At 39.2% G+C, this 12,500-nt stretch overlaps 1 protein-coding gene across 2 annotated transcripts in view; it reads left to right on the top strand.

Moving 5' to 3' along the window:
• The window catches only part of LOC125047601 (collagen alpha-1(X) chain-like), a 209,418-nt gene that overhangs the window by 116,748 nt on the left and 80,170 nt on the right, over positions 1-12,500 (top strand). For both annotated transcript variants that reach the window (XR_007116751.1, XM_047645881.1), the window contains exon 13: positions 3,112-3,193. Coding sequence is in view for 1 of the 2 variants with exons in the window: in XM_047645881.1 (XP_047501837.1) it covers positions 3,112-3,193 (82 nt within the window). In the remaining variant the exon portion in view is untranslated. The remainder of the gene's footprint in view (positions 1-3,111; positions 3,194-12,500) is intronic.

The raw sequence follows: 12,500 nt of genomic DNA, 5'->3' as shown, positions 1-12,500 counted from the left end.
TGAGGTGGGCTTGGAGTTCAGCTTTCTCAGGGCTTGGTAGGCAGGACGAAGAGGAAATTGTTTTCCGCCTCCTCTGCAAGATTCCTGATAAACTGTTCCTTGTCCTTTTTCATTAGTGACTTAGTCCTGCGCACCAGGGAACGATGCAAGTTGTGATAGCCTTGTTATTGCTTGCTCTTGGGCATTCACTATCAATCGTTTCATGCAAGAAGGTGTCACACAGAAAACAGGGTCCATCAGGCCCTGACTGCTGCGAAATGACCAGAGATGGCCTCAGTAAATCCCTGGGCACCTCAAGACAGTAGCTCTACCTAGTATCCAGTCCATGTAAGTGTTGAAGAGTGTTGGTGCAAGAACACAGCCTTACGTCATTCCTGAACTAACAGGGAAGAAGCTCAACAGGCCCCACCACACATTACAGCACTTTCAGTGCCAGTATACAGGCTTGTTATTTATCCAATAATCCTTGTTGGAATTCCTCCTAATCTGTCCACATGAAACACCCTAAGGTGTTCAATGGAGATAAAAGGAGGCTATTCTCACTGCCAGCATCAGCTCCTGAGCCATGAGAACCAACAGACATCTCATAACCAACTCAGTTGCAGCCAGATACCGCATTGAAGTCACCCAGAACAATATGAATATCATGCCAAGGACAGCTAACTGTCACAGATGCAAGTTTGGTGTAAACCATTTCTTTTACATCAAATTTATACACATCAGTACGAGCGTAAATAGCAATATGAGACATGAAACCAAATGTATGCTTCAGTCTCAATACCATTATTCACTCATCGACTGGAGTGACTTGAGTGGTCAGAAACCTTCATTGTCACGCCCTCTGACTGACAGGGGTAACCAATAGGACGGCATACCCATGGCACCATCGCCATATTGACCTAACCCATGCCCACATCTTTCATGACCGCTGCCAACAACCTTGACCCATACACTCACTCTTCCTCGAGTTACGTCCCTGTTCAGACACAGCCTATTCCCAGGGGCCACCCTCCAGGGCCCCTACCTTACCAGGCCTACTCGCTACCCGGGGCTACTTCTTCACAAGCCGGCCATTCTAGCCTCCGCCCACGCTAAGCTACCGACAACCTTCTATCAATAAACATTTCAAGCAGACAGTGCGTTTAAATCAACACAACCCTGGTATATTGGTGGACAGCTGTGGTAACAAGTACCTCACAGACCTCTACTACCTGGGGATGAAGTCTTCTGAAGATGGCTATGGCTACTCCCAAGAGATGGGGAACATCGCTTTAGCCCAAACAGTAATAAGTGTAGCCACCCACACTAATCATGTCAATGACAGGTCTTCTCACCTTCGAGAGAGCAGGCACCTTAACTCTCAGCTACTTCAACTCCCTCGACAGTAGTGGTAACCAATTGTCTTGTCGCAAACACCGGATGTTCCAAGCCCCCACCCTGAAAGCCCGCCTGAGGTTTAACCTCGGGCAGTCACTCTAGGTCGACGCTACCTCTGCCACCCCCACCAACGTTGGCCCATATAGCGAGAATTGGCTGGCTGCAGGTCCCATAATCCACCTATGGGGGTCCCATGGGCCTTACTCCAGAAGCATCTCGCCTGGTATATATACATATATATATATATATGCATGTATTTATATTAATATCTTTAAACAAATATGTATATACATACATATATATATATATATATATATATATATACATTTATATATGTGAATATATATATATATACATACATATAGATATATATATGTATTTATATATATATATACTTATATACATATTTATATATAGATGTGTATAATATGATTTATATATATATATATATATGTGAATATATATATATATACATATATGTATATATATATATATATATATATATATACATATATATGTGTGTGTTTGTGTGGATAAACACACACACACACATAGAGAGAGAGAGAGAGAGAGATTGATAGATATGTATATATAGATAAATAGAGAGAGAGATATATAGATATTTATATATCAATATTTATGTATATAGATATTTATATGTATAGATATTTATAGATATATATTTATATATATAGATATTTATAAATATATATATTTATAAATGTATATTTATATATATATATATATATATATTTATATTTATAAATATATATATACATGTATATATCCATATACATAAACTTATGTATGTGTATATAAATATATATACACATAAATATATATGCATATATTCATATATATAAATATAAATATAAATATTTGTGTATATATATATATATATATATATATGAATATATGTGTATATATATGTATATATATATATATATATATATATATATATATATATATATATACATGTATATAGATATTTGTGTGTGTGTGTGATCTACATACATACATACATACATACATACATATGTATATATATATATATATATATATATATATATATATATTTATATATATATATTCATATATGTATTCGTATGTATATGTATATATATATATATATATATATATATATATATGTATGTATATACATGTATATATGTATATATGTTATTATCTATATACACACACACATGCACACATATGTGTATATATATTAATATTTATGTATGTACATACATATATATACTAATATATACACACATACACACACACACACACACACACACACACACACATATATATATATATATATATATATATATATATATATACACACATATATACATATAGACATACTAATATATGTACATATGCATATTCTCATACATATACATATATCTATATATACATACATACATATACTAAATATAAATATACATATATACATACTTAAATATAAATATATATACACATTCACATAAATATATATATATATACATATGTATATATATATATATATATATTATATACACACACACACACACACACACACACACACACACACACACACACACACACACACACACACACACACACACACACATATATATATGAATAATATAAATATATATACATGCACACTCATATTCGCTATAGTATGATTATTCTTTTATAGTAGACTTTATCTTACACGTTATTACTACCATCTGTTTTCCAAACCAGCTGTTGGGATTGCTCGAGGGTGAGAACAGCGGTCTCAGCTTTAACGTGTTTGAGAGTTCTGGACATTTCCCTTGGTTTGGAGGTAGGATTTTAATGTTAATTTATTTTATGTTTACGTACAAAACACATACACATTCATCTGCATAAATATGTAGGCCTTACGTATTGTTGTAACACAATGTTTCTGTGTTAAAGTGCGGTTGCATGGCATGAAAGGCAGTGCACGACAAAGACCGTTTAAACACATAAGTAGTAAGATCTTCACTCAGGCCTGTAATCTTCCGATAAGTAGTCAGAAACAATATTCTCTACAATACAGACGCTCCTGATTGATCATTCACGAGCAATAATAACAGTTGGTGAGTTGTCTCCTTAGGTATATAACACATTACCACTAACGCTTTCTTCTCGTGTTTTTAAAGTCATTATTTTGACACTAACCTCCCGCTTATAGTAGAATAATGGTACAAAGGAAGCGCAAATTACTTTAATAAACACCATGGTATTTCTCATCTAACATTTTCTGATGTTTTTTTAAGAATTTCATTAGTTGAATATAACGCGCATAACAGTCCTCGATGATATCAATTTACCTCAAGGATGCCTGTTTTTTTTTTTATATTACTTAACATCTGCCGCAAACACCCACAGCAGTCGCATTAACACTGATTTTTCTCAAATGACCACTTAGTTGGTCTGTTTGTTCATGAGATTTGCTCTGTTTCTTCTCTAATTTGACGGTCCTTTTCGGAGGTAGTTCTACTTATAATGCTGTTATAGATGTCTTGTAGCAGCACGACCCCGCAACTTGAAGCTCAGCATGCATGCTCATTGGAACGTGGGCTCTCTTCGTTCCCTGAGCGCTTACACAGCGCTAGTGTACTTAAGTCGCAAACTTAAGTTCTTGCAAACCACAGAGCACACCTACACCACCATATAACAACAGTGTTAATTTTCCAACTATGACAATCGGGTCTTCTGTGATAATATTTCTATCATCACGTTTGTTCTCGTGTGATGGGAACGAATTTAATGATCATTTCCGTCGCATTCTCCAGCCGACAATCTTGATGTGATTTGATACATCCCGATAGTAGATTAGGGAAATTACGGGGTAAACAGGCAGAAATAAGAAGCATAGAATTTTACAAAAAGATGTGTAAAACAAACACATGGACTCCTTTGCTTAGCCGCAAAGGAGTCCATTAGAAGACCTTGTGACCGTACCTGATATGAATTGGCGGGAAAAAAAAAAAACAAAAAAAAACGTATTTTTTACTAGTGCTATCAATATCGATGGCCCACTCGTGGTCGAAATTCACTCGTGGTCGAAACTCTGTTGAGTGAACACCTTCTCTTAAAACACAGAAGCATTAAATAAGTCTTGTGCCACAAGAGTTACCCTCGAGCCCGGGGCCTCTCGTCTCGCTTGACATTATTGTTTCTGAGTTGTTATTAAAGTAATCGAAATAAAGTAAAAAACCTGTAATTACAGATCTTGCGCACTTTATAGTGCTTTGCCAGCACCTTCAGTGCACTTGTTTTTGCAGGTGACACGAGGCTACAGTAAGAGTAGTCAGCCGCCCACCTCAGACCTGCAGCTCTCTTCTACACCAGGGTAGCCCTTGTGGCTTTGACCCCTGGGTAGGGAGGCCCAGTAGTCTGGAGCGTCATTTGGGCGAACTTTTTCTTTGGTCCTGATTTCTTTTCCTTATAATGTGACTTTCCTGAGCCTACCGGAGTTCCTCGTGAACTCCCGTATTCGCTTGGGGGGTGGGCATTGAATTACCGTCCTTCGCCTAGGCAAGTAAGGAAGTGTCCCACACATAACTCGATCCCTCTGTGGTATTGGAGAACGCAACCAGGCTTCCACTGGGGGGGTAGAGGACGAAAAACTGCCTTACTCTTTTAGCTATTGCTGTTAGGTTGATAACAAAAGTTAAGAGGTTTTTCTCCCTTCAGGACTACGTTTTTGAGGAAAGGGGTCGGACCTGGTCCGATACCCAGGATGAGTGACACCCCGGCTACCCCTTCTCCTCCTTAAGGAAGAGGGGCGACTAAAGACCCTTCTACGACTAATCTGATGACGAACAACGGAACCCCCACTAATGACAAGACGAGAAGACCACTTTTTAAAATCCCCACCCAGAATGCAAGGTTCGCGAATGTAAAATGCGTGAATGAAAATCAGTCGCTTTTGAACGTGAACCCCTTTATCATCAAAAGGGTCCTTGATGGTCAAGTGGACGGCGATTTTGATTTTGTCAAAAAATTGCGAGATGGAAGCCTCCTTGTTAAAGTACAATACAACTCCCAGATTAAGGATTTACTTAAGCTGACGCAAATTCATGATCCCTATTGGCCCAAATACCTGTAAGGGAGTAATCTTTCACAGGGATTTGAGGACAATGGAAGAAAGTGAAATTCTTGAGAGCATGAAGGACTAAGACATAGTGGATGTTCATTGTATGACCAAGAAGGACGGGAATGTACGAACGAAAACTGGACTGTGTTTTTTTACCTTTGCTTTGAATGAAATCCCTGAATATGTCAACGTCGGTTATGAACGTGTTCAAGTAAGACCTTATGTCCAAAAGCCAGTGCATTGTAATAGATGCCAAAAATTCGGACACACCTCATTAAGATGTATTGACAAAGATTCATTTAAATTTGTTTGCCGTAAATGTGCTGAAGCCCATGACACCATCACATGTACTAGCCAAATTTCCAAATGTGCTAACTGTGGAGCTCCCCATCATTCAGGATCTGCCGAGTGCAGCATCCTGGAGAAGGAAACTAAGACATTGGCATATATGAGAAAGCATGAAGTTAGTTATACTGAAGCTAAGAGGAAAGTGGAAAGTATGACACACAAACCTGATACTTCCTATGCTGCAGCAGTAACTAACAACACCCCTAGTGCAAGTGATGTCAGTCAGCAGCTTGCAGCCAAGGATAAGGAAATTGCTGAATTGAAACAAACGGTTAAGGAATTGAACATTAAAGTTTATCAGTTGACTAAATTGGTCGATCAAATGGCTGCATCAACCCAGCCTAAACATCTTAAGGAAGTTGATACCGAATCACAGTCCGGAGCGCACCTTCCCGTCCGGGCTACTCCTGTTAGCACTTCGTCTGGCTCTCGATCGGTTTCTCAAGAGAGAAGCAGGTCGCAATCTGTCAGTCGTCTCCCTCACCAGGAGGTGCAGGACATGGAGGCTTATGTCTCCAAACCATCCCGTGAGAGGTCCCCGGGAAGCGAGGGAGAGGAGGCGCCTCCCTCCCATAAAAAGAAAATTCAAACTGGTGGACAAGGCACTTCCAAACCCCATAAAACGTAATCATCGCGTCCTATGCTCCCGATATTATAGTTCTTCAAGAAACTCATTTGACAAATCTCGTCTCTGACGAGGTCGTATCGCTTAGGAACTACCATTTATGTCGGAAGGATCGTGAGGGTAGGGGTGGAGGCGGAGTCGCCATGTACATCCACCAAAACCTCCCTTTTACAGAAGTGACTATTCATTCTACTTTGGAGTTTGTCGCATGCAAAGTAAAAATTAATGGCACGTATCTGGCTATATGTTCAGTTTATTGTCCGCCTGATAAAGTGATAATCTATAATGAGCTTTTTGCTCTTCAGGAACGTCTGCCACAAAATAAAGTAATTTTAGGTGATTTTAATGTTCATCATACGTCATGGGGTACCGTCATGGGTGGCCCTACGGTAGAGATGAACATGTAGTTAAGCTGATTAACGAGTCTGATTTAGTCCTTCTGAATGATGGTAGTCCCACGCGGGTGGACGATAATACCGGGAATTTGAGCTTTATAGATATATCACTGGTCTCTTCATCAGTAGTAGCCAAGTGCCATTGACGGCTCGTTGGGAAGCGATCACTTCCTATTTTGATTAAATATTCATGCGCCTAAATTTAACGTAAAAAAAGCAGACTGGGTCGCCTTCACACGGAGCGTCAAGCTCGAACTTGTTGGAGAAACCATTGATGATAAAGTAAACAATATTCAGAATTCGATTATAGAAGCAGCTTTGCTTTGACAGATAGCGTTAAGCATAGCGTTCCATGGTAGACGACGCAATAAGGCCTACAGGCTTTTAAAAAATAACATCACAAATGAAAACTTTTGCAATTATCAACAAGCAAGAGCTAGGGCTCGTAGAGTAATCAGACAAGCAAAAAGAGACTCCTGGTGGAGCTTTGTCTCTACAATTAACAGCAATACAAAAAATTCATCGTTTAAAATAAATAACATCATTAAAGAGGGTAACAACTTGGATTCATCTAGAGACATTGCTAATGCACTCGCCAGGCAGTTCTCTCATACAAGCAGCTCAGCAAACTATCATCACGCATTCCTGCCCATCAAGGAAGCGGCTGAACTGCAACCAATTTACTTTGCCACAGATGACTTTGATTACAATAAAGATCTTACAATGGATGAGCTTGTCCGAGCCCTAGAAGCCTGTAGAGGAACATCCCCGATGAGATTCGATATGAGATGATAAAGCATCTTAATCATGATGCCATGATTAAGTTGCTAGAAGTGTACAATGAAATTTGGAAAAGCCACACTTTTCCAAACTCATGGCACTTCGCCCACATCATTCCCATATTGAAAGGAGGGGGTAATCCCAGATTTGCCATCTACCGCCCAATTGCGTTGACAAGTTGCTTATAGAAGGTCATGGGAAGAATTGTTAATAGTAGGCTACTTCCTTTATTTTAATTCCAGTAATTTACTAGTTGACGAGCAGTGCGTCTTCTGAAAGGGACGCCAAACTCTCGATCAACTAGTAAAGCTGGACAGTCATATTCAAGAGGCAATTGCCAAAAAAGATTTTTTGATTTCAGTATTTTTAGATATAGAAAAAGCCTACGACATGACATGGCGATATGGCCTACTCAGAAAACTTTATGCTTTTGGATTACGTGGAAACTTGCCTTGTTTTATTCAAAATTTCATTTCTGACAGAACTTTTTCTGCCAAATTATTTTCTGACAATGTCACTTTTTCGGACATTTTTGTCCAGGCAAACGGGGTCCCACAAGGAAGTGTCTTGTCACCTACATTATTTTTATGTATGATCAATGACATCTTACCAGCTCCTCCTCGGAATCTCAAATACTCACTGTACGCTGATGATTGTGCATTATGGCATTCCAACAATAATGCAGAATTCTCAGCAAATCGCATCCAATTGGTACTGGATATGATTCATAACTGGGGCCTCCAGTGGGGTTTTAAGTCTTCCATTAGAAGGAGTATTGGGGTATTTTTTTCACGTTGGAGGAAGCCAAACATCAGGCTTACTTTAGACAATCACCTATTCAAAATTCTGCAAGATTTCTTGGGCTACTTTTTGATAGTAGACTCAATAGGAAAGACCACATTGGTCAGTTAAAGAATAAATGTCAAAGAGCACTAAATTTATTAAAGTGTATTTCTGGTAATAAATGGGGAGCTGATAGACAGTCTTTGCTAATGGTATATAAAGCCCTAATTAGGTCTAAAGTAGATTATGGGTCAATCGTGTATGGCTCGGCATCGAAAACAAGTTTGAAAGGTTTGGATGCTGTGCAGAATACTTGTTTGCGTGTGTGTCTTGGAGCCCTAAAATGTACTCGGATCGAGCGTCTTGAGGTGGAGTCAGGAGTACCTCCCCTCCGACTCAGACGCGGCCAGTTAGCACTGACCTATGCCGCAAAGGTGACTCGAGACCCGAACCACCCTAATGGCAATGGAGGCACTAGGCCCTTTGCCACGAGACTCCACGATCACGACGAGAAAGTCGGTATAGATCTCTCTACCATCGATAATTGGAAGCCTGGCTTCCATCAGCCAAGGCCATGGCGCCGGAGGGTGAGGTACGCCATAAGTTCAGAGAGATCCTTATTAAACATCTCCCTTTTTTTCATATATATACCGACGGCTCCAAGACAGATGAGTGTGTAGGTGTGGGTGTATGGTCGACTGAATGTCAATGGAAGTTTAGACTGCCGAATCATACATCGATTTTTCTTGCTGAACTTTTTGCTATTGATTTTGCACTATCGACGACCCACGATAGAATAGTTATTTTTTCCGATTCATTAAGTTCACTTTAAGCTATTAAATCCTTAGAAACCACTAAAATGAACTGCTGGGTAATATCATTCGTAAGTTACACGGTGCCAATAAATCAATCAAACTAATATGGGTACCAGGTCACTCTGGTATCTATGGTAATGAACAGGCTGACAAATTAGCCGGGCCAACTGGCAATCTGGACACTACCATAATTCGTACAGATCTCAGGTGTTTTGTGTCTCTTATAAAAGCAAAAATACATCTGTGGCAAAGTAAGTGGACCAGCCTCCAACTCACAAACAATATCAAGCAAACTATAGACCTGTGGGACACATCCCACAGGAAAGACAGAAAGGAGGAGTGGTGTTGGCCCGCCTTATGGTCAACGCTACAAGAATCACCCACCTCACTCCCTATATAGAAAAAAAAATTCCTCCTTAATGTCCCCAACCTTACCATCACCCATATCCTTACAACCTGCCATAAACACAATTTCCATAGACAAAAACTAAAAACTTATTTCCAACGAATTAATAAAGACTTTTCACTGATAAATATACTATCAGATGATGAAAAGATCATCCATAAAGTAATCACTTTTTTAAGAGAGACAAAACTTTATGACCTTATATAGATTGAAAGAATAAATAGGATCCATTGGCTTAATAACCTTGGCCACAAGCCGCTGGTTGATAGCCAAGAAATCCAACAAAGAAAGAAGAAAGAATGATGGTGTTATTTTTATTATGAACATTATAATTATTATAATGTTTTTAAACATAAGTAACAGCAAAATAAGATGACGTAAAATATTTCGTAAATCAAAGAAAAGGGTGAACGGGCGAGACAGGCAGTATTCGTAACTGGCCCATTGGTGACTTAGTATAAGTGTTCTTCACTTCCGTCTAAGATCAGAATTTTAATAATTTTTTTTCTGCATTTGGGGCACTTGTTGGGCTAAAAAATCAGGCTGAGATAGATACTAATGTCTATTTGTTCTCCATATCTACTATATGGCTTTAAAATGACCCGGAATCGACGCAACACACTTGAAATAAAAAAAATTCACCGGCATTTCTGAGCAAATGGCGGCGCACGGCCTGACAGACACTGGTATTTATAAAATAATCGGTCTCACAAGTGCGTAGTAATATATGGACTACTTGATAAATCGCAGTAATAAGTTACGCGTCACATTTGTTTTAGTCCTCGCAAGGCAAGGATGGCCGTCTTTGGTGCATTAAGAAAAAACACCAACGCGTTGGATTTTTCCCAACGCCTAGGGGAGCCGTTCGGATATCGGCAACGCGATGGGCTATTTTACGTCATCGTTTAAACTCCGCCCATTTAGCCTGAAAGCAAGCCTGAAATTCGTTACTAGAACCCCACCTCGTTTCGATTGTATTTATTTTTTCACCGGAATTTTTTTACGACGGAAATGCGTTTAATATCTTTCGAGGTCATTCAGAGATCAGAAAAATAAACTATGAACACAAAGATTATCTTCGTTGTTGATAGAGTCATTGGAAGCACTTAGAAACTTTCCCTCTCAAACACACGGTGTCTCAATTAATCTCTTCGATTTTGTATATTGACAATAACGTGTGTTTGTATAAAGCTTGAACATGTAATATGGCTTTGGTAGAAATACATTTTATAAAATCTAAAAGAAATTTTGGAAAGTGAATGATACTAAATAAACATGCTTATATAAAGCTGATGAAATAACAAAAAAAAAATTTCGTTTCTCTAATCGGACGATGCGTAATTGTCATATAACGGGGGTAAGACCTCTTTCCTCAGAGCGATGATATTACAATATTCGTACAATATTACGAAAATACCAGCCACGGCAGCTAAAAAAATGATAAGTGCCGACCGATTTATGTACTTTATGATTCTTCTTGTTAGTATCTGTATATGGTTAAAAAGAAATGTCCTGTCTTTATTTCCATGCAGAGGTGCATTGGCCCAAATGAGAGACACTGGCAGAGAGGGGTAGGTGGATTTGTGAAGAAAAAGAAAAAGAGAGAGAGAGGAAGAGAGGAAGGGAGGGAGTGAGAGGGGGAGAGAGTGAGAGAGAGAGAGCAGGGGCGTATTTTTTCTTGAGGGGGGTGGGGCTCTGATCGTAGCTTTAAAGTGCTCCTAAATAGTAATTTTTCAAAATCAATTCTCGGAGAGCTTGTAGCGCCCTAGAAACTGGTTGTGCTTAGTTCGCTCGTCAGACCCCTCCCCAGTAAAAGCTGAAATGACGCCTTTGAGAGAGAGAGAGAGAGAGAGAGAGAGAGAGAGAGAGAGAGAGAGAGAAACAAACAGAGAAACATAGGGAGAGAGAAGGGCATCATGGGGGGGGGGGGGGGGGGATGACGAGACAGAGAGAGAGAGAGAGCAGGAGCATATTTTTTTTCTTGGAGGGGTAGGGAGGGGCGGGCTTTGATCATATCTTAAAAATGATCCTAGAATTGTAATTTTTCAAAAACAATTATCGGAGAGCTGGTAGATGAAATGACGCCTCTGAGAGAGGGGGAGGGGGGAGCAAGGGAGGAAGAGAGAGAGAGAGAGAGAGTTTAAGTTTAATTTAAAGTTTAGTTTTGATTCCATTTATTACAATTAATATTCTTGGTATGACATACTGTCTGTTTCATTTTGCTTCTAAACTATCTCCTGTGTGCAAGGAATGGCCGGGGTTATCATCCACTGGCGGCGAGGGAATTCGAACGCAGGTCAGCAAGATTGCTAGACGAGATCGCTACCGCTGCACCACACAGCACATAGAGAATGATTATTTTGTAATTACCAGTGTCTCTTTTTTCCGAATTCATGTATGTAATGCATTCTTGCAGTTTTAATATAATTATTTTACGATTTAGTAATTATTTGCGCTATTCTGTACAAAAACCTTGTGCGCATCCGCGTTTTTCCACCGAGAGATTTGACAATCCGTGAAAGCCATTCGTTGAGAAACGCCATTTAAAGTGTGTTGCGTCGATTCCGGGTCATTTTTAAAGCCATATTGTGGATATACAGAACAAATATACATTAGTATCTACCACAACCTGATATTTGAGTCCATCAAGCCGAAACAAGCGATTAGAAACCAAGCATTTCTGATAATAGCCGGTAGCGAAGAAAAGTTCGATGTTTCGCTATTTTAAGGTATGTGGTTTTGCCCTGGGGGTCCAGGGGCGTAACCTCCTGGCTAGACGTACATAATACCACGGGAATATATAGATCGTAGCGTATAAATCCCACAGGGTTAAGGTTAGGTTGGTTTATTGGTTAGGACGCATTGTACGATT

The sequence above is a fragment of the Penaeus chinensis genome, chromosome 41, assembly GCF_019202785.1.
Source record: "Penaeus chinensis breed Huanghai No. 1 chromosome 41, ASM1920278v2, whole genome shotgun sequence".
Lineage (NCBI taxonomy): Eukaryota > Metazoa > Arthropoda > Malacostraca > Decapoda > Penaeidae > Penaeus > Penaeus chinensis.
The sequence above is the reverse complement of the archived record's forward strand: the minus strand, read 5'-3'. Positions and strand labels throughout refer to the sequence as shown.